This window comes from Nothobranchius furzeri, chromosome 4 (assembly GCF_043380555.1).
Source record: "Nothobranchius furzeri strain GRZ-AD chromosome 4, NfurGRZ-RIMD1, whole genome shotgun sequence".
Taxonomy (NCBI): domain Eukaryota; kingdom Metazoa; phylum Chordata; class Actinopteri; order Cyprinodontiformes; family Nothobranchiidae; genus Nothobranchius; species Nothobranchius furzeri.
Genome location: NC_091744.1, coordinates 88,327,046 through 88,352,466, shown reverse-complemented (window position 1 = coordinate 88,352,466; position 25,421 = coordinate 88,327,046). Strand labels below are relative to the sequence as shown.

The 25,421-nt window shown below is 41.2% G+C and overlaps 2 protein-coding genes and 1 long non-coding RNA gene across 4 annotated transcripts; 2 read left to right on the top strand and 1 right to left on the bottom strand.

Annotated features, from left to right (window-relative positions):
• Window positions 1-16,789, top strand: LOC139069698 (uncharacterized). 2 transcript variants are annotated; one of them, XR_011520391.1, is made up of 4 exons: window positions 1-938; window positions 14,002-14,065; window positions 14,613-14,670; window positions 14,749-14,811. It is a non-coding gene; the product is annotated as an uncharacterized lncRNA (long non-coding RNA). The 2 variants fall into 2 exon arrangements; XR_011520392.1 differs by lacking the exons at window positions 14,613-14,670; window positions 14,749-14,811 and adding an exon at window positions 16,653-16,789.
• LOC139069727 (uncharacterized) lies at window positions 3,925-7,032 on the top strand. Its single transcript, XM_070550613.1, has 3 exons — window positions 3,925-4,015; window positions 4,942-6,802; window positions 6,919-7,032. Exons 1-2 carry the CDS (start codon window positions 3,925-3,927, stop codon window positions 5,889-5,891), a joined length of 1,041 nt encoding a protein of 346 aa, XP_070406714.1. The 3' UTR covers window positions 5,892-6,802; window positions 6,919-7,032.
• On the bottom strand, window positions 15,069-25,421 carry slc23a4 (solute carrier family 23 member 4). Its single transcript, XM_015965466.3, has 12 exons — window positions 25,023-25,421; window positions 24,350-24,484; window positions 23,998-24,155; window positions 21,037-21,196; window positions 20,226-20,407; window positions 19,967-20,087; window positions 19,715-19,871; window positions 18,089-18,342; window positions 17,814-17,978; window positions 17,629-17,737; window positions 17,423-17,518; window positions 15,069-16,960 (listed from the first exon to the last, which is right to left on the bottom strand). The coding sequence occupies exons 1-12, from the start codon at window positions 25,068-25,070 to the stop codon at window positions 16,722-16,724; spliced, it is 1,824 nt and encodes a 607-aa protein (XP_015820952.1). The 5' UTR covers window positions 25,071-25,421; the 3' UTR covers window positions 15,069-16,721.

The following is a 25,421-nucleotide window of genomic DNA, read 5'->3' as shown; positions in this document are numbered from 1 at the left end:
TGTTCAGATGGGAATCATTTCTTGAGTGATTTAGCTACATCTGCGATGTGCGTAGAATAAAGTGTCAGTTCGTCTGCATGCGTCGGGGTAATTCTTTCTATTCTTTCTCCGTCAAACTAAACGGTCAAATACGGGAACTGTCCAGTCAACACAACACAAGCCCTGCTTTTAACTGTTCTGTTTTCTTGTGAAAATAGATATAATTAAACTTGATTAACACCAGAGCCAGGCGCACTGCGCCGTTGTCTCCGTCACTGTAAATGAGGGAAAAACAAAATGATCGGATCCTTTTCTGACCTTCCCCACCTACAAAGTTTAATTACAACAATCAAACGTGACAGAGCCTGGATTTGTATTCTGAACAGTCTAAACATGTTTTAAAAAGAAATGTATGACAAAAGTGGCACCTGCTCAGTAAAACCACCAACAGGGTGAAAAATATCTAAATATTGTCGGCAGAGACGGGCTACAACTTCTGGATCCACTTTATATAAATCGTTTTATTGATTATCGTCTTATGAAAGATAACTTTGACGTACACGAGCGACCAGTACTGGCTGCTGTCACCTGTTGTGATTGGTTAAAGCAGCTCTCTGCTGTCTGAGGGTAGGCCCCGCCCACAACGCCGCGGCTGCTGTGGCTCCCAGTGTTTTCTTTACTGTGGGAAACGGGTAATAATGGCTCTTTGATGGGAACAGGTTGCCGACCCCTGACCTAGAGCAAGAGAGAAATGAAACACTGACGGGAGGAGGGGGAGAAGCAGGCAAAAAGGGAAAGCGTGCCTCTCCATGTTACGTAAATCTGCTGCTCTGAGAAGGCAGGAGACGCTGAGTGCTGATTTAAACAGCAGACAAACCAACGAGTGACAAGGTCACCATGGAGAACAGTGAAGGTGGGACTTTTCTTCAGCTGCATCAAAACAAGCGCTCAAACTAAAAGTAAGATTTAAAATTTTTATCGACTATTTCCTTCAGGAGTCAAGTTTTGCAGCTTGTTTTCTTCTTAAATGAAATTCAGTTTAAAATTCATGATTACGCATTTTTTTCTAGTTGCACAAAATGTTTTTCTCTCTTTTTTCACGTGTTTTTTTTTGCATAAAGCTAAAGGTTTTGTTCAGACCTGATGAAAGCGTTAAGAAAAACAGAAAGAGTATCTCATCCTAATCACGTTACCTTTCCTCTGATCAGTTAAATGTTCTTCATGTTTGCCTCTTGCTGAAAACACTCGGTGTAAAATCCTAAAGATCTGCACGGTTCTTTTAAATATCTCATGTTTGGTTTGGACCTGGTGCTGACAGGATGTCAAAAGCATGAACTTCACCCATGTCAGAGCAGCTTTATATCACGCCATTTTAAAGTTTCAGTCATTCCTGGACTCATCTGAATTCTGAGCTGCTGGTGCGGCCGTCCCTGCAGCTGCTGTAAAAGACCCACAAAAAGATTATGGAGCCCCACAGAAGTGCATGATCTTCATTAAAGTATTATATGTGTAACCATGTGTACCTACATGAGAGCCACAGCTCACTTTTATCTTTAACTTCTTCTAATCTGCAGGATCTAGTGTCTGCATTTAGCTGATATTTATGTTTGGATTATGGTGCATTGAGATTAAGATTATGCACATTGCCAGCATAATTCTTGACCTTCTAAAACTCAGATTTAGGAAGTCCATTAAAGTTTAATCAGCTGGATGATGTTATCGGTTGGGTAGATTACAGGCTTGTCTTGAGGACATAAAAAATTGGATGACTCTAAACTTCTTGCTTTTAAATCAAGACAAGACGGAAGTTCTCATCTTTGGACCAGAAATCCAGAAAAGGAAATTGCTTAGCCAATCACCTGACCTGAATGGCATTACATTAATGTCCGAGAACAAAGTAAGGAACCTTGGTGTTATCTTTGACCAGGACATGTCATTCAAATCCCAGGTTTCACAAGTTTGTCGGATTTCCTTTTTCCACCTTCGGAATATTGATAAGATTAGAAGCATCCTTTCCAGGAGTGATGCTGAAAAACTAGTTCATGCTTTTATTACATCAAGACTGGATTACTGTAATTCATTACTCTCAGGAAGTCCACAGAATGTAGTTAAAAGTCTTCAGCTTGTCCAAAATGCTGCAGCTAGAGTTCTGATGAGAATTAAAAAGAGAGATCATATCTCTCCTGTCTTAGCTTCCCTACATTGGCTACCTGTTAAATTCAGAATAGATTTTAAGATCCTTCTTCTCACATATAAAGCTCTTAATAATCAAGCTCCATCATACATCAGTGATCTGATTGTTCCATACGTTCCTAACCGAGCACTTCGCTCTCAGACTGCAGGTCTACTGGTGGTTCCCAGAATATCTAAAATTAGGATGGGAGGCAGATCTTTTAGTTATCAGGCTCCTCTCCTGTGGAACCAGCTCCCAGCTTTAGTCCGTGAGGCAGACACCTTGTCTACTTTTAAGAATAGGCTTAAAACATTTTTATTTGATAGGGGCTATAGTTAAAATCTGATATTAGCCTAGATCTGGACAAGTGGGGGAGTAGAGGGAGGTGGAGTGTACAGTCGGTAAAGACGGCTCTCCCTTGCCCTGACTCCAACATGCCTACATCTAAATAGGATAGATTATCCAGAGTTAACTCTGTAGTTATGCTGCTATAGGCTTAGACTGCTGGAGGATACACTGACCACTTTTCACACTCTACTGCTTTCTTCTACAGTCTGCTCTTTAACTGTATTATTTCCTGCAATTTCAGCTGTTAACTTTATTTTCTCTCTTAAGTGTTTTTCTCCCCAGAAGAAGCTACAACGATGTTCTGCTGAGCTGTGGTGGCCTCATGGAGGGGGCCATCGACTAGCACACTGCTGCTAACCACTAAAACATTCTCTCTCTCCTGATAATAACTTTTTGTTTTCATTGACTTTTGATGTGCTACTACTAGTTTATCCGTTTAATTATAGATCCACTAGGATAAATACAATAAAGTTTATCTTTCACCAAATACAATATTTACTAAGACATCACAATATAACTATAGACACATTACCTGTGTGTGTGTGTGTGTGTGTGTGTGTGTGTGTGTGTGTGTGTGTGTGTGTGTGTGTGTGTGTGTGTGTGTGTGTGTGTGTGTGTGTGTGTGTGTGTGTGTGTGTGTGTGTGTGTGTGTCTGCTCTGTCTTCTCCATCCCCAGTGAGTCGTGGAGGATGGCTGCTTATACTGAGCCAGGATTCTCTGGAGGTTTCTTCCTGTTAAAAGGGAGTTTTCCTCTCCACTGTCGCTGCATGCTTGCTTAGTATGAGGATTGCTGTATAGTCACTGACACTAGTCAGTGACTTGATGCAATTTGCTGGGTTCCTTATATAGGAAACATTATTTCTGATTGGCTTAATGAACTGTGAATTGGAATGTTTATTATGTGAAGTGCCTTGAGACGACTCTTGTCGTGATTTGGCGCTTTATAAATAAACTTGAATTGAATTGAATTGAATTAAAGCTTTTAAAGCATGCTGGCAAAGGCAAGTTTCCACTGAACTTTTCCTTAATTCCTAAATATCATTTACTGTTTTTCATGTTGTTCATTTCTTGTTTTTCTAAATATTCATTTGAATAAAAATTAGCACTCTCTCCATATCACAACTGACCATTATTAACAGGATGCTCTGATACATCTTAGACTCTGATTGGCTGCACCTGGCGGTAAGGCATTTCCTGTTTCCTGTTTTCAGTGTTGCACTACGTGTAGCTGTTTGGTGTTTGGGGCTCGCTAAAACTGATTAATTTTTCTGTACTAGGATATCTCTGAGTTATTGTAGCACAAAAACCCGCTAAAACACACATTTTCTGTTGTTCCACCTACCTTTTAGGGAACCATTTGAGTTTGCACGCAGTTTATTTTTGGAACAGTTTGCTCGTCCAGTTAGCTTAGCCTCAGCACGGCTATGGCTGCTTCTGTCTCTGCTTCTCCGTCTCCTACCTCTTGCTCTCTTTGTCAGATGTTTAGTTACTCCTCTGCCTCCTTTAGCGATAATGGTACGTGTAATAAATGTAGCATTTTTGTAGCTTTGGAAGCGAGAGTGTCTGAATTGGAGTCCCGGCTCCGCGCTGTTGAAAAACCTGTAAACAGCCGTAGCTACTTAGCTAGCGCGGGGCTAACTAGCTCAGAACCGCCCCGTAGCAGTCCTCCAGCAGAAGAACCCGAGCAGCCGGGACCTCACGCCGGCTGGGTGACGGTACGCAGGAAGCATGAACCCAGCCCGTGGGCCACCACCAACCCGTCCACGTTTCTAATAGATTTTCCCCGCTCAGTGACGCACCCACTGACAAGCCGACTCTGATCATTGGCAGCTCCATAGTCAGAAACGTGGCATTAGAGGCTCCAGCAACCATAGTTAAATGTTTACCTGGGGCCAGAGCGGGCGACATTAAGTCTTATCTGAAACTGCTGGCTAAGGATAAGCGTAAATACAGTAAGATGGTTATTCACGCTGGCGGTAACGACACCCGGTTACGCCAATCGGAGGTCACTAAATTTAATGTTGCTTCGATGTGTAAGTTTGCCAAAACAATGTGGGACTCCGTAATTTTCTCTGGCCCCCTACCTGATCGGACCAGTGACGACATGTTTAGCCGCATGCTGTCCTTCAACCGCTGGCTGTCTAGGTGGTGTCCTGAAAACAACGTGGGCTACATTGATAATTGGAAAACTTTTTGGGGAAAACCTGGTCTGATGCGGAGAGACGGCATCCATCCCTCTTTGGATGGGGCAGCTCTTCTTTCTAGGAACATGGCCAGTTTTATTAGTCCTCCATGACAACCCAGGGTCCAGACCAGGAAGCAGAGTCGTAGTTTAACCCACCCCTCTGCAGCTTCTGTACTGTTACCCACCCACTACCCCATAGAGACAGTGTCCTGCCCACGGCCAAAACCACACAGATAAAATATCAGGCTTAATAAAGCAAATCATGGAAATCTCATAAATATTAGAACAAATTCAACTGAGCAGGAAACTAGAAAAATCAAATGTGGGTTGTTGAACATTAGATCCATTTTTTCTAAGACTTTGTTAGTTAATGAGTTGATTTGTGATAATCAGATCTCTTTGCTCTCTCTCACAGAATCCTGGCTGCAGCAAGAGGACTATGTTAGCTTAAACGAGTCGACTCCTTCAAATTATCATATTGCTCGAAGTACAGGGCGAGGAGGAGGAGTAGCAACTATTTTTCATTCAGACTTATTAATCAGTCCCTTACAGATTAATAGTTACAGTTCGTTTGAACATCTTATTCTTAGTTTTCCTAATCCAGATAGCAAAACTGTAAAACCACTCTTGTATGTAGTTTTATATCGTCCGCCAGGCCCTTACTCTGAGTTTTTGGATCAGATCTCTGATTTTTTATCTGATTTGGTGCTAAATACTGATAAGGTCATTGTAGAGGGGGATTTTAACATTCATGTGGACATTGAAAATGATAGCCTCAATGTAGCCTTTAGTAATATCTTAGACTCAATTGGTTTTACTCAAAGAATACATAGCTCCACCCACTCCTGCCATCATACATTGGACCTTGTGCTGACTTATGGCATAGAGTGTGAGGAAATAACGATCTTTCCACATAATCCAGTCCTCTCGGACCACTTTCTGATAACCTTTGAGTTTTTTATAACTGAGTTCTCGAGACATGAAAGTAAATTTCACTATAGTCGGTCTCTATCTGACAACGCAGTTGCTTCTTTTAAATCAACTGTTCCATCTTTACTGTCCTCAGCATCTCAGAGGCATGTAGCAGAGGGCAATATTTTCAGTTCTAGCCCCTCACAAATTGATGCCTTAGTTCATCATGTTAATTCCTCTTTACGTGTGGCATTAGATGATGTTGCCCCTTTAAAGGAGCATGGGGCAGGATGAAGAAATGAAACTCATTAGCGACGCACTCGGCGCTGTGAGTAACTGCAGCCCAGCACGAGAGCGCGCACAAACTCTTCACGAGAAAAAAAAAAGTTACAGTGATATACGGCCAGAGCGCGGCTCGAACAAGGCACTGTGTCGAGCGATGAAGTAAGTAACATTGTTACTTTAGTCTAATATTTGTAAAGTTCCATGACAACATTAGCATTTTAATTTAGCCATGACACTCGTGATGTAAAGCAAGTGCTCCTTCCTATGAAATATTCATAAGACAGTTTTGTGACTGGCGAGCAAGACAGTAACATGATGCTACTTTATCAGCATAAGGCTTTGTGGCTGCAGGTGATTTCTGATGTTTTTAGACCAATTACAGTTATTATTTTGCACTAAGCTTACTAACAAGCTAATGTTATTGTTTATACATCATGTAAGAACATCCAATTTCAAGTCACTGACATCATTTGTGAAACCAATTTCATTACAGGACAGGCATCACAACAATGTAAATAAGAACATAAATATCAATGTTTAGTTCAAAAAATGCATCAAAATAAAATCATAATATCAACAAGACCTACAGGGTAATAGTCATTTTTCATTACTGTCATTGATTTTCAGGAATTCATATTGGAAGCAGTGATGGAAGACAGTTCAGATGGAGTGTGCCCGAGCCTGCCACAGACTTTGATGTGTCGTGGGAAAGTCTGAGACCAGGGGCTAAAGGAAAGGGGAGAGGAAAAGGTCGCTCCGAGGATCGGGGAAGGACACGCTCAAGGGGTGAGGGCAGCAGGTTGAGGTCCAGAGCTCCTTCAAGAGGACCAGGGCGCCGGGGTAGGCAGCGAACAGCTTTCAGAGAAGAGGACCGAGACCGGCTTGCACAGCTGAGAGCTGCCAGTATAGCTGAGATGCAGGTTGGTTGTAGCCATTTGTGTAAAAAAATAAAATAAAATAATAGATGCCAAAAACGAAAACATCACTCACTGAGATATGAATCTAGTCATGTAAACATATGCTCTTTAATTTCTAGACAGCTTTACAACACCTGAGCCAGGAGGAGAGAGATTATATTCTCGAGAGAGTGGTGACCCGTCTTCCAGGGGTGATGCTGGATATCCTGGAGTTTCAGCAAGAGACGCCAGGACACCATCTTCCTGACTGAGGGCAGCCTAACCCAAAAATCCAAACCGTTTATCTACAACTACAGTAGTTCCAACACAGCACAATACCTCAAAATAACTTTAGCTGAAGACAGCATTTTCACCCAAAAATGAACAAACAGTTTGTGCAATATATTTATTTTTATTTATGTACAAAAAAGTTCTGTTATTTGCATTTGTACATAGTATTTTTTCTTAATTTCTAATAAATCTGTGTGCATGAAAGAAGTCATTTCTGTCTTTTGATGCTTCACGTAGCTGGGGCCTTTATGGAGAGAGAACAGCAGCATTAGATCTTACATAGATTACATGAGAATGCAATTCTGGAAACTCTCCAGTTCTGAAGTTGACCTGTAAAAAAAAACAAAAGCTACAACTTTATAGATTATTAGGAATCACACTTTTGATTGCCTTTTCACCCACAATTGTCATTTCTATATGTAAATTGTCAGCTTTGATATTGACACTTTAGCTTTTTTGCTTATGAAAATGTTATTAATATACCTAAAGGTCAGATTGGTGACATCCGTCACCCAGCGTCTGTTGAACATGATTCGTTGAAGAGCCTCGTGTGGTGGAGATCCTGGCACCATGCCACATTGCATCAAGTGGTCCATGGTCACATTTGCCACGGATCCATTCATGCTTCCCTGTGACATGGTGAAGCACACCCACCCACATGTCCTAACAGAAAAAATAAGTTTTATTTGAAAACTTTACATGTGACAGAAGCGCTCACCAACAGAAACACGAGAGCTGGCACTATTATGAAATGAAAGGTAATTATGTCAATGTGCATTGTTGTCTTGTTGTCCAAAAGATGTCACAATACTTACATTAAACATATCACGATGTTGTGCTTTCTGGCAAATGTACCAAAATTGGTTGAAGATGTCCTTCAGCCACACAAGTAGGATGGAAATTCCCTTTAGGATCCCAGCCTGTGAACAAGGATAAAACAACAATTCCATCTTTTAGTTCTTTTTAAAACATAGAAGGGTTTTATTTACCTGCAACGTTTTGTTTGCGGCTGCAAACTTCGTCAGCCTGACAAAGTTTTCATAACAGTTCTATTCTGTTATGAAAACAATAAATAAAAGTAGAATTAATATATTGTTTTAAGACTTTGGAGTTTAAAAAAAGAGTGTAGATAAGAATAGGGCTGGGCAATATGGCCTCAAATCTATATTGCGATATAATCTGAAGCATGTGCAGTAACGATATATATATTGCGATATATTTTTTCATCTGTTTATAGATGTCAAATTGACATGCTTTTAGATATCCTCATGTGGCAAATATATGCCACTTGAGGCATATAGGCCTCCTCCTCCGCCCACTCCATGCTTGCAGTCACCGCCATTCTGTTGTCCCATTGTCAGCAGGGTGCACATCTTAGTGACGTCATGTGTTATCACAATATCGCCGTATTGCGATATAGCCAAAAACTATCATTACCTGTTACAGACGTTGTCTGTTTTGTGGCCACAAGGTGGCCTCAGAGCTCCTACCTGTTCACCTGGCTCTAGCTGAGCCAGGTGTCGCTAATCTTCTCAATCAGGGAGCTTCCTATAAAAGGCAGCTCCCTCTGTCATTCGAGGAGGGAAGCTTAGCAGAGGCCTGGTGTTAAAGCGAGTGTTCCTCTTTTTCCCCCCTAGCAAACCAGACGTTAAAGTCTTCGTTTTGATTACCTGTGTGGTACACTTCCTAGTAGCCAGAGCTCGTTTTTGTCTCCATTAGAATACTCGTTAAAGAGTTCAGCTCACCCTTTTGGTGTAGCCTTTTGTGTTTGTCTCGTTCCTTTACTTTCCCGGATTAGTACCGGCGTTTTGTGTTGATTAATAGTATTGTTATTTAGCCTGTATTGGATGATCCTTCTGTTTAGTATTGTTAATTCCCCAGTGGGACGTCCTTTTGGTTTTGTATTCATTTTGTCTTAGCCTGCATAAAGCAGTGTTTTTTAGTTAATAAACTCCTCTAAGAGAGTAAATCTTGGTTTTGTCCGGTAATTCACATATCTTTCTTTACGCCCCCTTTAACATCATCTCCTAGACGAGCTGGGGGCCGTAAAATTACCCAATTTTATATCATTTCTACCTTATATCGTTTATATTGCCCACCCCTAGATAAGACATTGCAACTCACACACTGTTGAGTAAGTTGTTTGCTTGGTCCTCATCAATTTGGACTGCATCCGTAGCTAGATCCATGGATTTGAAACTACAGACAACACAATAATATTTGTTGTAAGTAAAGATAAATACTGGAACTTACCTGAATTGGTACTGATTCTAAAGAGATAAATGTGGAGCCTAATACATCTGTCATTAATTCTTTCTGCAAATAACAACAATCTGCTGTGAATTGACACTTCACAACATAAATATATATAATGACATATATTTGCTTATCTATTGTGTTTTTATCTTTTTTTCACATAGTACAGCAGTAATTTCCTGCATATATGGCAAGACTTCTCATGAACATATTTACCTTTCTTCAAAAGGATCCAAATCTAGGTCATCAGCTAAGGCCTCAACACCAGCCATTAGAAAATCTTCCCTGTAAAGATAATGTCAGAAGTGTTTGGTGGTGTGATGTTAGTTCTGAACCAAGTGTGGATATGCAAGGTGTAATTTAATGTATGAAATATCATAGCACAAAAACGTGAATATTTGTTTTACAGAAAAGATACTAACCCCTCAGACACAGGTTCAGTTGGAGATAATCGATGCGACATTTTAGCTGCTGTTCTCTTACTGGGTGTTGAGGTTGACTGCACATTACCTCCCTGAATCGCAGTTTCAGGAGCCTGCTTCTCCGGGTAGCTGGAAAACACATTTTTAAGCCAAAATGTCAACAAGTTGGTTGAGACTCTACACCTTCTGTTTACATAGATCAATAATGGCTAAGCTTCTTTACCTGTGGCACAACTAGTAATATGAAAATGCAGGTCAGTCATAAAAAAATGTATTTATCATTTTCACAAACATATTTTATTCTGACCTACATTCAACTGGACAAATTTAGAAAAATAAATACAAACTTCTGCACAACTTTACTTTTAGTCAAACGTGTTGTTATGGCTGACTTATTATTTATTCTTATGTAGCACAGCAATAGCGCTAGGGAAATATATTCCGATGGGGTTCTGTTACACAAACCCCACAAATAACATTATCTACTGAAGTAACAGTCCTGCTTAGAGGTTGGACTGTAGATCAAATATGACATAATTCTAAAGACTCATCTTTGGTTTGGAAAATGTCCGTTCTCTTCTGTGGTACTTACAAACTGAAACGTGATCGCAGCTAACATGCTAACGCACGCTAGCTCTCTCCGGCTGAGCGGTATAATCAAATCAAGCTCTGTTTACTTTTCTCGTCAGAATAAACGGAGCATCCATTTATCTCCAAACACAAGCGGCGTGTCGTCCACAAAACGTAGAAGTGATCTGATTACACCTTAGTTGCTTTTAGCTTTTTTAAACTGATCAGGAAGCCATATGCTAAACACCGTTAGCTTAGATAAGTTTCTTGTTCATCTGCACAAAGATTTGTTAGATTACCTAAATCAGCATTATCTAAATCCATAAGTTTGATTTTATTTTCTCAAATTGTGCAGATACAGCTCTGATATGTTTACCTACTCGTTACTGAAACCTACAGCAGACATAAGGAGACCAACACTTACCTGGTCACTAGAAAATGCGCCATGTCCGCATCCTTTTTCAGGCACCAAATCCAGTTGAAGCAGCCTCCATTCTTCCAGAGCGTAACCAATAGATATTCGGGTCCCTGACCAACTTTTATCATATTTTCTTTTTGACTCTCGAGATGCCGCTGATAAAACCTTTTTCTTTGTGTCACTCTTTAGTGGGCTTTGAGTTGCGCTTGGTCTTTTGCTAGTTGTAGAATCCATTTCCAGGGTTCTTCCTCTTCTGTTTGAGGTTTTAACGTGGCTAGTAGTGAAAGACGCATTACCGCCACCTAGCAAGCTTCCAAATGTTTTTCCGGGTTTGAACCTTGTCGAGAACGCGCTTGAAGCGTCAAATAACGTCACATCCTTAAAACAGCGCGGGAAATTCGGATGCGACATGTTTTGCATTTTGAAGCACACAGCCTGTTTAACAAAATGTAATGATAAACTGGTTTCATCATTCTTTTTAGTTTAAAATGCTTCATCACCCATAAGCTTCACAAGAATAAACATTTACTTTTTGTTTTTGGACAATTCTGCCCCATGCTCCTTTAAAAAAGAAGGTAATTAGGGACAGGAGGTTGGCTCCCTGGTTTAACTCTCATTTACGAGCCTTAAAACAAAACTAGGAAATTGGAGAGAACATGGCGCTCTACGCACCATGAGGAGGCCTACCTATCCTGGAAAAATAGTCTTGTGTTTTATAAAAATAAGCTTCGACAAACTAGAACTGCTTATTTTTCAGCATTAATTGAGGAGAATAAGCATAATCCTACATTTCTTTTCAGTACAGTTGCTAAACTTACACAGAATCATAGCTCTGAGCCATCTATTCCCTTAGCCCTCAGCAGCAATGACTTCATGGGATTTTTTACAAGTAAAATTAATTCTATTAGAAACAAAATCTTTAGCATCCTCCCTAATGCGATTTCTTCTTCCTCAGTAAGTGAGGCAGCATCAGAGGTGACTGTAGAACCTCATCTGTGCTTGAACCGTTTTGATCCAGTTGAGCTTTCAGAGTTATCAAAAATATTAGCTTCATCTAAACCTTCAACTTGCATTTTGGATCCAATCCCAACCAAATTATTTAAAGATGCATTTCCTTTGGTTACTGCCCCCATTCTAAATATAATCAATCTATCCTTAGTAAATGGGTATGTACCACAAGATTTCAAGGTTGCTGTAATCAAACCTTCACTTAAGAAGCCTTCTCTGGATCCAGATGACCCAATGAATAATAGACCAATATCTAACCTTCCATTTTTATCCAAAGTCCTGGAGAAAATAGTGGCCACCCAAGTATATCAGCATTTAAACACTAATGTTCTGTTTGAGGAATTTCAGTCTGGTTTTAGAGAGTATCACAGCACTGAAACTGCATTAGTGAGAGTTACAAATGATATTCTCATGGCCTCAGATAAGAATCTTGTGTCTGTTCTAGTCTTGTTAGATCTCAGTGCTGCCTTTGACACAGTTGATCACAATGTTCTTTTAGAAACACTTGAACATGTTGTAGGGATCAAAGGAACAGCGTTAGGCTGGTTTAAATCCTACCTGTCTGAAAGATTTCATTTTGTAAATGTACATGACAAATCTTCTTCATACTCCAGGGTTACTTGCGGAGTACCACAGGGTTCAGTGCTTGGACCAATTCTTTTTACTATATATATGCTCCCAATTGGTAAAATCATTAGACAGCATGGGATAAACTTCCACTGTTATGCTGACAATACTCAGTTATATTTATCCATTAACCCTGATGAACCTAATCGGTTGGGTAGATTGCAGGCTTGTCTTGAGGACATAAAAAATTGGATGACTCTAAACTGCTTGCTTTTAAATGAAGACAAGACGGAAGTTCTCATCTTTGGACCAGAAATCCAGAAAAGGAAATTGCTTAGTCAATCACCTGACCTGAATGGCATTACATTAATCTCCGAGAACAAAGCAAGGAACCTTGGTGTTATCTTTGACCAGGACATGTCATTCAAATCCCAGGTTTCACAAGTTTGTCGGATTTCCTTTTTCCACCTTCGGAATATTGCTAAGATTAGAAGCATCCTTTCCAGGAGTGATGCTGAAAAACTAGTTCATGCATTTATTACATCAAGACTGGATTACTGTAATTCATTACTCTCAGGAAGTCCACAGAATGTAGTTAAAAGTCTTCAGCTTGTCCAAAATGCTGCAGCTAGAGTTCTGATGAGAATTAAAAAGAGAGATCATATCTCTCCTGTCTTAGCTTCCCTACATTGGCTACCTGTTAAATTCAGAATCGATTTTAAGATCCTCCTTCTCACATATAAAGCTCTTAATAATCAAGCTCCATCATACATCAGTGATCTGATTGTTCCATATGTTCCTAACCGAGCACTTCGCTCTCAGACTGCAGGTCTACTGGTGGTTCCCAGAATATCTAAAATTAGGATGGGAGGCAGATCTTTTAGTTATCAGGCTCCTCTCCTGTGGAGCCAGCTCCCAGCTTTAGTCCGTGAGGCAGATACCTTGTCTACTTTTAAGACTAGGCTTAAAACATTTTTATTTGATAGGGCCTATGGTTAAAATCTGATGTTAGCCTAAATCAGGACAAGTGGGGGAGTAGAGGGAGGTGGAGTGTACAGTCGGTAAAGACGGCTCTCCCTTGCCCTGCCTCCAACATGCCTACATCTAAATAGGATAGATTATCCAGAGTTATCTCTGTAGTTATGCTGCTATAGGCTTAGACTGCTGGAGGATACACTGACCACTTTTCACACTCTACTGCTTTCTTCTACTATCTGCTCTTTAACTGTATTATTTCCTGCAATTTCAGCTGTTAACTTTATTTTCTCTCTAAGTGTTTTTCTCCCCAGAAGAAGCTACAACGATGTTCTGCTGAGCTGTGGTGGCCTCATGGAGGGGGCCATCGACTAGCACACTGCTGCTAACCACTTAAACATTCTCCTTCTCCTGATAATAACTTTTTGCTTTCCTTGACGTTGGATGTGCTACTACTAGTTTACCCGTTTAATTATAGATCCACTAGGATAAATACAATAAAGTTTATCTTTCACCAAATAGAATATTTACTAAGACATCACAATAGAACTATAGACACGTGACTTGTGTGTGTGTGTGTGTGTGTGTGTGTGTGTGTGTGTGTGTGTGTGTGTGTGTGTGTGTGTGTGTGTGTGTGTGTGTGTGTGTGTGTGTGTGTGTGTGTGTGTGTGTGTGTGTGTGTGTGTGTGTGTGTGTTCTGTCTTCTCCATCCCCAGTGAGTCGTGGAGGATGGCTGCTTATACTGAGGCAGGATTCTCTGGAGGTTTCTTCCTGTTAAAAGTGAGTTTTCCTCTCCACTGTCGCTGCATGCTTCCTTAGTATGAGAATTGCTGTATAGTCACTGACACTAGTCAGTGACCCGATGCAACCTGCTGGGTTCCTTATATAGGAAACATTATTTCTGATTGGCTTAATGAACTGTGAATTGGAATGTTTATTATGTGAAGTGCCTTGAGACGACTCTTGTCGTGATTTGGCGCTTTATAAATAAACTTGAATTGAATTGAATTGAATTGAATTTTGAGTTTACAGGGTGGTGGGGGAAAGCTGAGGATGAAATCTAAAGACCATGCTGAAATCATTTAGACCCTGTTAGATGTTCCATGTGCTTGATTCTACTGCTGCCTTTGAGGTTTTATTGTCTGCAAGGTCAAAGTTCAGAGAGTTTGAAATGCATGGTTTCCATTTCCCTGAATTAATGCAGAACATTCTGGTTGGAGCTGCCTGAATAACACGTCGCTAACCGTTCCTTCTTTAACCAGTTTAGAGACTTTCAAGCTCAATATCAACTTCAGTTTAATGTGTTCACCCAAAGCTCTGTTTCCAGCTGCAACCAGAGCAAAACGAGGATTGTCGACAGAATCTATTATCATCTATTATCTGAGGTAAAACAAAGAGATGTTAACAATTATCATTAGCATTGCATAGCTGTAACATCTCCGTTCTCTTTTTACACCCATCAGATTCTGGTGGCTGGGATCATCTTTGAGTCTGATGGATCATTTTTAATTGCAGATGATCAACCATCTTCACTCCAAAAGACAAGTTTGGATTTTATCTGCAGGGAAATCATTCCCAAAACACTAGCAGATGTTTCTAGACACATATTTAACCTGTGTGGTCAGGCGGATGCCCTGCATCAGGAGGATTTTGAGCGTACACTGTTGACTCTGGTGGTTACAGCCCAAAAGGTGCTAACGTCTTCTACTGACACCAAAAGAGATGTGGGGGGAGTCTTTTGTTGGTTTGTACGAGGCCAGAAAGAAGGACCAGACATCACAAATGAATTTTAAGGGGCGTGTTTAAGTTTAATAAACAAAAATCAGTCCGTGCAATGAGACACGAGTTTGCACAAAGAAGAAAAGTTGCACCTTTAAAAAAATCTTCTTGAGAAAACTAAAAACAAATCATCAAAGTGCACAGAAATGAATAATGAATTGTTTCAGATAAACACATATTTTCTGTTCAGTAACATTCATGTTTTTGTCTCTTTACTCGTTTGTCCTCTAGCTCCTGGCTTTGACTGAATTCTGATGACAACAAAAACAAAAACTTTACATGGGAGAAAACATGAATTGCTGATGAAAATGAGCTTTTCAGTAAATGTTTACTGCAGAGTTAAAATCCCAATGTGAAGATGACAGTAAAAGGCTGTTGCTGTGGGTTTTTGTCTCCTGCAGCCCGGGATCCCTTTAGAAAGCAGATCTAAACCAGTAATAATAGTAGGAGGGACTTAGATGCTTCCTTTTGTGCAAAAACAACTGAGACGTTCTTGGTGATTTCAGCATGTGTGAAACATCAGCCAATAAAATAGCAGTAACTCTGTATTAGACGTGGTTGCTGGTGCCTGATTTGTTGGTCCTCAGTATTTCAGAAAGTGCTGATCTACGGAGGTTTACAGAGCATGGTGCAAAAGATCAGAAGGTAACAAGTAGCTCAAATAACCACTGGTTCTATCTGAGGTCTGCTAAGTCTTCATTTCAGCTGGTTGGTCAGAATTTTGAGGAAATATGAAAGCATCCATCTTGGATGCCGTAGCGCCCTGAGCCTGGTTGAAGCCCCATGGCCAACCTGAGTGTTGTTGCTGACCATGTCCATCTTCATGACCACATGGACCCATCTTCTGATGGCTGGGTAAAGCACCATGTCACAAAGCTCACATCCTCTCTAACTGGTTTCTAGAACATGATCATGAGTTCACTGGACTCCAACGACCTCCACAGTCACCAGATCTCAGTCCAGTGCAGAACCTTAAGGATGAGACGGGATAGGAGATAAACATGACAACCAACCAGCATCTTTGTGATGCAGTTATGTCAGAATGAAGCAGAATCTCTAAACAGGTGTACCTAAAAAAGTGGCCATGAAGTTTATGCTAATTTTATTTATTTTACATTTTAAAAAGTTTAGTGGTTCTTCATCTTTACAGTTTCAAAAACGCTGTTAGCTTCATGTTATTGTCAGTTTCAAGTTCATGTAGCCTGCATGAAAGGACCCATCCAAACCAGATGTGGTGATGGGATCGATACTGGACATCCAGAATATAGAAGTAAACATTAACATCAGCTGTTTGTATGTTTGCAGGCTGCTGTTAGACTTTGTTTGAAGCTCATCGTCTTTTCCAAAGTCCTTTCAAATCTTCCCCCATCTTTTTCTGGCCCTGTGTCATTTTAACACCAAGGGTTAAGCAAATCCCAGGAAATGATTTATTCACCATTTGTCAGCATGTCTAGATCACACTCAGCAGCTCTTCAGTACAAGACAGATGTTAAAGGGAAGTTGACATGCTTCTGCAAAATATTTGCAAATGTCCATCAAAGAGATTTAGTGCAATTTTGAATGATTGCACTCTGTTGTTACCCTGCAGTCTCTTCAATACATGACTAACCCAGCTGCCTTTGATGATGGGAAGAGGCACGCTGGGTAAAAACGCAACTCAAAGACCAACTCCAATACTGATCTGACCAGATTCTGGATTTCCTAGCGGCTGCTTAGGCTCCAGGGCGTGGGGCATACCGGGAGGGCAGAACGGAATGTACCGGATCCAGGAGACAGAGGACAAGGAGGAGCTGATGCCAAACGGGAGGTTGTAGACTTCCCCGCTCTCAAGTGTTTCACTGGAGTCATCCTCGTGAGCTTTGTTCCAGGCCAGGATGCCGCGTTCCTGCTTGGATCCTGTTGGAGCCATTGAGAAACTCACTTTCTTGTGTTTATTATAAAGCAACAAGATGTCACCCTTGTTTATTGGGTTTTATTTTACCCAGTTTGACCCTTTAACTAATAAATAAACAACTAAATAATTAATTATGGTTGTCATGCTGTGTCCTCAAAATCACTTAACTCACAGCTTATCTTCAGTGAAGCAACATAATTTAAATACCAGCATTCTGATTCAGTTATTAATTTTTTATTGATTAAGCTGAAACAATACCATGAAACGCTGTGTTACAACACGACAAAGTGTGAAAATAGCAAGATTTCTAAAAAAGAATGTCTTGCATCATGTTCCAGCCACACATAACCACAGCTTTTAAAATAGCCACCATCCATAGGGCACAAGAGCCGCTGCGTCCTGCTCCAGGGTAAAAGACGACTATTTATGGGGCTCTGTGGATGTTAGGACATGTGCAAAAATACCTGGAATAGTGTTGTCCAGAATGAAGCCAAAGAAGCCTCCCACAAACATGCTGGTGGTCAGAAGCACCTGCAGCATTTGGTCCAGTTCTAGCACACCTGGAAAGGCCAAAGACACGTTTACACTTGAAACTGTGACAAGGCTTTTTGCATCATTTAAAGTGACTTTAGAGTAAAACCAAAGCTGATTTAGCAGAAGCGTTTTGTACCTGTAGCAATAGCTTTTGGGTTCTTGATGATCCAGTTAGGAATGACCAAACCAGAAAACATGGAGAACCCAAAGATAAAGATGTTTCGTGAGGAGTTCATATCTGTGTACTGAAAATGAGACCATTAGAGGAAATCTGCTGTTGCCACCCAAGGATACGTATGCATGGGCTTTACTGGGGTGTACCTGCAGATTAGACACTCCTGCTGCACAGATGACCCCAAACATCACCATGAACATTCCTCCCATCACAGGTGAGGGGATGGTGGTGAATACAGCGCCCACTTTCCCAAGTATTCCCATAACAATCATCAAGACACCACTGGCCACAATCACCATGCGACTCCCAACCTGCAATTATATAAACACACACAAATTCTGCTGATTATGTTTAGAATAACACATTTTCTTTAATTTATCCTTTTTTACTTTCTTGCCTAAAACTCGTAAGAATGTCTGACCTTTGTAATCCCAAGAGCTCCAACATTCTCACTGTAGGAGGTGGTTCCATTTCCAGTTCCCCAAGCACCAGCCAGCAGGCAGCCCAGTCCCTCAATTCCAATCCCTCTGTTGATTGCGTGTTTAGGTGGGGGTGGAGCTCCTGATAATCTCGCACATGCATGGTAATCTCCAACAGACTCTATCATGGAGGAAATCACACCTGCCAAGATGCCGACCACCCCGGCCAGGCTCACTGTCGGCATTCCCCACTGTCCTAATTTTTGTTTTTGTATCAGGAAACAAAAAAAAGTATCTAGAATCCATCACCACAACACGTGATTTATGATTTTGTTATTTTATTAAACATCTGATCAAACAGGATCTTCTTCTCAGCCTTCAGAGAGCACAGACGCTTTTTTCTCAGCTCCCTTATCGGCTTCCCCAAGGCTCTTGTCCCGTCTGCCTACAGAGCACTTCTCTGCATTTCTCCTGAAACCACTACTCTTTTGGAAATATGGACCTAATTAACTGGTCATTCAACGCGATTGACAAAATTTTTTCTACGATGAGAATGGAGGAGGGGGCTCCCACCTGTCCCGAGGGGACATTCGCATCGGGATATGCACTCGATTCTCTGGAGGTCTGGTGAATCGTGTGCCTCTCTCAGTTGTCCATCGAGGACATGGAAGATTTGTGGATGTTCGGCCTGATGATCACTGGATTTCTTCTGATTGGAGTGGGAGGATATCTGGTTTCCTGGAAATTTGGGAAGACGGGAGCGATTGGAGTGCGACCCGTGCACATGGAATGTGCCGCTCGGGCGGTGACCTCACAGACTGGGACGTTACTCGAGGTGAACCGTAAGCTGGACAATGTCCTCGCGGCGTTGCCTGTGTTAGTACACAAGATGGATGGGACCTCGGAAAGGGTCACCGGACGATGTGGAGATGTTAAGAACACATAAAATTGGCTTCACGGTGGACATGAATGACCACTTATAGACTCCAAGGAAGAGAGGAAAATTATCTCTGCCTGCCCTAAACAAAGTCATGTTCATCCTTATCTGACGCCATAGCAGCCTCTCAAGGCTGCCTCAACACACCCCCACGAAAGGAGGAATGCCGACAGATGCTGTGTCCCGACCTTCACCCTCTTCCTTCAGATTGAGACCTCTGCGGGAACTTCAATGTGCTCTCTGGTCCTTATCTCTCCCTCCCACCTGTTGGTCTGCAGCTGGTCGATGCGCCGCAGTGGCAGCTCCCATTGGAGGCTTCAGGATCCCGCCCAACCCCGCCTCCCCATCGGACTCTGATGTTGTATCTGTGCTGTTTTGTGCTTCCATGTTGAAAGTAGTTTTTTTTTTTTGTATAATAGAGTTACTCCCCGCTGGGTCTAACTCTGCTGTGCCTTTCTTTTACCTACCCCCACTTATCCTCATGTAGCACCCTTTTCATCCATCTATTAAGGTAGCGCGACTCATGTTGCGAATGACCGCAGTCACCAATTCTTGTCATGTGTCTTACCCACGTATGTCTGATCTCTGAATTGTGTGTGCTGAAACTGAATTTCGTTTCTCTGTATGTCCTGCACATGTGGTAGAAATGACAATAAATGACTTTGACTTTGATAATAGGGTAGCTTCTTACCTGGATATGGGAAGGTAAGCCAGGGAGCTCTGCCAATTACCTCTCCCTTTAGGTCTGTACGTGCAAGGTAGCCATAATGTTCTGGATCAGCCGGAAGCACATTGTAGGTGGTCAAAATGTAACAGACGAGCCAAGAAACTGTGATTCCAAGAAGAACCTGAACCAAGAGTTGGAATTTTTAAAATGCCTTTTCTCTCTCTTTGATATTTGGATAAAACTGTTTATTTGCAGCTAATCTAACTTCCTACATACAGGAAGAATTTGAAATACGTAGACTCGGGAGGTGTGCAGCTTTTTATCCCTGCTGTATTTAGGGAAGGGCATGGCGATGTGGCGGAGATACTGTGAGAAGAGGATGATCAGCGCTGTGGTCCTGCAGGAAAATGAAAGAGAATTAACACAGTTTTTAGCTTTTATAAAAAGTGAGTTGATTTTCTAAAACTTTGAATTTACTTCAGATAAATGGTAATTCCTAATAACCTAAAATGTATTTGTAAACAGTTGTGCCCACATTGAAGAGATGCCCCAGTGGCTGCCAGCGCTGCTACCAGCTGAGTCAAACAGAGACAGTCCAATGAGAGCGATGGTGGGAGCAATAGTGAGAGGTCCAATGAAGCGCATGAAGAGCCCGATAAGGCCAGAGAATCCTACAAACACCTGGAAGAGTGAGCCCACAAGAATGGAGCCCTGCAACTGAAGAACAAAAAACAACTTTACAGTTATTTGTATTCTTCTACATTATGCAGGAAATCGTGACTCATGGGCAGGTGGGAAAGGGTTAGGGGGGAAGGTTCAGATCCTTGTTATGGATTTCTAAAAGGTTGTTTTTGTAATACAGTGATTTACCACTAGAGGGAGTAATGTGAACTTCAGATAGGAGTTGGCCTTTAGCAGACTGAACCTTTTTGAAAACAGAATCTGATGGGGGAGTCTTTATATTTACGGCAAATATTATAAATCTGCTATGAAAATCCACTTTGAACCCCCTGGAACAACATTCATACATATTTTAATGACTGAGCAAGAGAAGGATTTCTATTTATGTCACTGACCTAAAACTGAAACACCAGAATCTCTTTCAATTGTTTAATCAGGTTAAAAAAATGAAAGTTTTGCTGCCAGAATCTGACACAATCTAAACAAGCCAATGAGACTTCACGAGACTTGCAGCAGGAATTTCACTCAATTTTAATATTCCAGCTGGTTTAACTCCTGCATAATATTTGGTACCACAGCAACTTACGATGTGGTCAAGCAAGCATGAAACATGCCCAAGATAAAAAACAAACCCTGCTCTTAGGATCAGCTTACAGTTCACTTACTGCTCTCATTCGACTCTGCCACACTTCCACGAACTCTGCAGACGACGTGTTGACCAAACTGGCGTTTTGTGTCCAAGCTGGACAAGTCCACTCTGGCATGGACAGCATGGCCATAGAAGGAGCCAACAATGTGAAAGTGCCACCTTGAAGGATGGGCAGTCTGGGATGAAGAGCAGTCAGATGTTTAGAAGTGGCGATATAAACAAGTTTTATTCAACATTAGTAGTTTCAACCATAACGACATCATCTCAATAAAGGCAGTGTGTTTCTGAATATGCACTTGTACTTACAGGTGCTGGCCAGTAAATTAGAATATCATCAAAAGGTTGAAAATATTTCAGTAATTCCATTCAAAACGTGAAACTTGTACATTATATTCATGCAATGCACACAGACCAATGTATTTCCGATGTTTATTACGTTTAATTTTGATATTTATAGGTGACAACCAATGAAAACATCAAATCTGGTATCTCAGAAAATTAGAATATTCTAAAGGCCAATGAAAAAATGTTTGTTTCTCTAATGTTGGCCAACTGAAAAGAATGAACATGAAAAGAATGTGCATGTATAGCACTCAATACTTAGTCGGGGCTCCTTTTGCCTCAATAACTGCAGTAATGCGGCGTGGCATGGACTCGATCAGTCTGTGGCACTGCTCAGGTGTTATGAGAGCCCAGGTTGCTCTGATAGTCGTCTTCAGCTCCTCTGCATTGTTGGGTCTAGCGTATTGCATCCTCCGCTTCACAATACCCCATAGATTTTCTATGGGGTTAAGGTCAGGCGAGTTTGCTGGCCAATCAAGGACAGGGATACCATGGTCCTTGAACCAGGTGCTGGTGGTTTTGGCACTGTGTGCAGGTGCCAAGTCCTGTTGAAAGGTGAAGTCTGCATCCCCATAAAGTTGGTCAGCAGCAGGAAGCATGAAGTGCTCTAAAACTTCCTGGTAGACGGCTGCATTGACCCTGGACCTCAGGAAACAGAGTGGGCCAACACCGGCAGATGACATGGCACCCCACACCATCACTGACGGTGGAAACTTTACACTGGACCTCATGCAACGTGGATTCTGTGCTTCTCCGCTCTTCCTCCAGACTCTGGGTCCTTGATTTCCAAAGGAAATGCAGAACTTGCTTTCATCAGAAAACATAACTTTGGACCACTCAGCATCAGTCCAGTCCTTTTTGTCCTTGGCCCAGGCGAGACGCTTCTTGCGCTGTTTCATGTTCAAGAGTGGCTTGACACACGGAATGCGACACCTGAATCCCATGTCTTTCATGAGTCTCCTCGTGGTGGTTCTTGAAGCGCTGACTCCAGCTGCAGTCCACTCTTTGTGGATCTCCCCCACATTTTTGAATGGGTTTGTCGTCACAATTCTCTGCAGGGTGCGGTTATCCCTAGAGCTTGTACACTTTTTTCTACCACATTTTTTCCGTCCCTTCGCCTGTCTGTTAATGTGCTTGGACACAGAGCTCTGCGAACAGCCAGCTTCTTTAGCAATCACCTTTTGTGTCTTGCCCTCCTTGTGCAAGGTGTCAATGATTGTCTTTTGGACAGCTGTTAAGTCAGAAGTCTTCCCCATGATTGTGGTGCCTTCAAAACAAGACTGAGGGACCTTTTAAAGGCCTTTGCAGGTGTTTTGAGTAAATCAGCTGATTAGAGTGGCAGCAGGTGTCTTCTATATTCAGCCTTTTCAGAATATTCTAATTTTTTGAGATACCAAATTTGGAGTTTTCATTAGTTGTCACTTATGAATATCAAATTTAAATGTAATGAACATTGGAAATACATTGGTCTGTGGGCATTGCATGAATATAATGTACAAGTTTCACATTTTGAATGGAATTACTGAAATATTTTCAACCTTTTGATGATATTCTAATTTACTGGCCAGCACCTGTATATGTGGAAACAGTTCATTCAAATCATGTGCAGATAGAGTGACTCTCCTATTAGACATGCTGGCTGGAGGGTAAGTAGTTAAAGCAATAATCTGCTAATTCTTATCTTTGTGTTGATCACTATCAACAATCTGCACCAAGCTCAAGTTAACCAACGCAGCGTGCAGTAAGTTACTGAACATTTCTGTTAGATTTTTATTTGCTGTTTTTGTTTGTTTGTTTGTCCTGGAAGATACATCATTTGTTTTGTTTGGTTTGGTTTGGTTTCCAACTGATTCCTGCTTATTTAGCAGAAGACAAGTAAGCATCAGTGGTGCCATGCCCGGGAGAATGTGAACTTTAGCTGGAACCGGATTCCAAACATAATGAGATGGAAATTCCTTCACTAATCCAACTGTGACACCAATCTTCAGGCCGACTGAGTCGAGCTGGGAAACACAAAAGTTGGTTAGTAGTTTCCAGGGGAAAATTATATATATATATATATATATATATATATATATATATATATATATATATATTATAGCTCAGCTGTTTCACTCATCACAATTTTCTTGACGTGGATTTTTTGTAAGATTTTTGAGTTTAACTTTTGTCTTTTGTCCTGAACTTCTATAAATTAAATCATAATTGTTTTGATAGTTTAAGTAAATCTCAGTAAATGATTCTGAAAACTAATTTTGTCGACATTGGGATAAAGTTACAAATTCCTCGATTTATGACACGTTTCACGTGATCATCTTACCAGTAATCCCTTCAACAGCAGTGAAATATTCTACTGTTTGTACTGTAAACTGCGTTTGGCTGACCACAGGGTTCAAACAAGGCTGATCATGAAAGCTATAGCTTGTTTTGTTCTGATTGTTTCATTAAAAAAGAGCAGCTTGGGCATTTCCTCCTTAAGATGCTTCTGGGACTCGAAACTTTTTTAAAAGTCAGAAAAATTTCCTCTTTTCCTTTAAATCTGTGTAGAAATTCCCGCAATTTTTCATTTTTACCTACATATTCATCAGGATTGTGCCACTGTAGATTAATAAGATTATCTTGCATGCTTCCTTACCTAATGCCAAATGTAACTTGCAGCAATGTGCAGATGCCAGAAACAAAGAAAATGGTGCTGATGAGGTAGCTTTGTGTAAGTCCATCAAGCTGCAGGCACAATCCTTGGGACAGGATCAGGGGGATTGCAATGATGCCCCCAAATGCAGTCAAACAGTGCTGAAGGGTTAAAAAGTATAATTATCTTTGATATGCATGAGAAAAAATACAAAAAATTACCACTTTCTGTGAGTAAACAATCTTTACTTGTGCATTTCCAGAAATCCTAGACCCTTTTTATCTAAAGTAGAGTTCCGAGTCTCAAGATCCTAATAAAGAAACACAAATGGCCGCGCATGGTCCTGCTGACATACCTGTGTGCCTAAAAGGATGCAGAGATACCAAGGAGGAGCATCTGTCACAATGTAGGCCAGCTTGTTACAGTCTCCATCAATAGAGGAGTCCAGGTCATCTGCTTTTTCAGGTAGATCACAGAAGCGTCCCTCCAGCTTTGAGTTTTCACCCAGAAAAACAAACACGAGTCCGAGTGAGACGCGCACATGGCAGCAAAACAGCTGCTGCTCTCGTTACTGTTCAGGGTTTGTAAAACCCAAAACTCAAGACTGGAGAGGATGAAACAATAAACTATGATCTCAGAAGCAGGCTGAACTAAATATTTACACGAATATTGATTAACAAACAAAACTACAATGTAAAAGTAACTACGGACAACAAATAAAACAAGAGATGAAAAGAAGTAAAAGTGCAGGCTAACTCATTTAAATGTTACCTGTTTGATTTTAAGGGTTTAAATGAAATTTCTGTTTGTTTTCATTCAAATAAACATCAAACCTGAGTACCGTTCATGTCATTTTATGTCATGTGACTTTGTGTCATCACTCTACTTCCACAGCTGTTCTAATCAGTGTCCATCCACAACGACATGTAAGATCTAGACTCAGAGCGGATGTCAAATGCTGGCTGGTACCCGTAGTTAGTTGTGTGTCCCGTAAACGAGTCCTAAAGCTTAATCTGAAGTAAACTCACTGCAAACGCATAGTTGTCATGTCCATTGCTTTCCTTTTCAGGTGTCATGTCTGCTTCAGTCTCAGGTGTAGGTGGACCGATCCTCAAAAGAAAACAGAAATCAGAAAAGTCAGGGATGAAAAAAGAGTCCGTCAGGAAGAAGGGAAATCAGACAGAGTGAACTGGAAGCATCTGACAGAAAAGGAAGCAAGACGGGAGGTGGGAGTGTGGGTGGGGAGGACAGCGTGGTATGAAAAAGCAAAATGCAACTCGTGTTGATTGAAAAAGGTTCCAAGCAGCTGCTCATGTGAACTGAATTACAGCAGCTGACCCAGCAGGCCAGCCTCAATCCTTTTCTCTCCTAAACACGCGGCGTCTGTAACGTTTTAACCTCGGAACATCAGGCTGGAAGGGAAAGAA

Coding starts and splice junctions, on each gene's coding strand:
- LOC139069727 (XM_070550613.1), top strand. CDS start 3,925: ATGGCTGCTTCTGTCTCTGCTTCTCCGTCTCCTACCTCTTGCTCTCTT. Junction 4,016..4,941: donor TGCCTCCTTTAGCGATAATG/GTACGTGTAATA, acceptor GGCTTAATAAAG/CAAATCATGGAAATCTCATA.
- slc23a4 (XM_015965466.3), bottom strand. CDS start 25,070: ATGACACCTGAAAAGGAAAGCAATGGACATGACAACTATGCGTTTGCA. Junction 20,408..21,036: donor GGCAGAGTCGAATGAGAGCA/GTAAGTGAACTG, acceptor TTTGTTCTTCAG/TTGCAGGGCTCCATTCTTGT. Junction 20,088..20,225: donor CACTGGGGCATCTCTTCAAT/GTGGGCACAACT, acceptor ATTTTCCTGCAG/GACCACAGCGCTGATCATCC.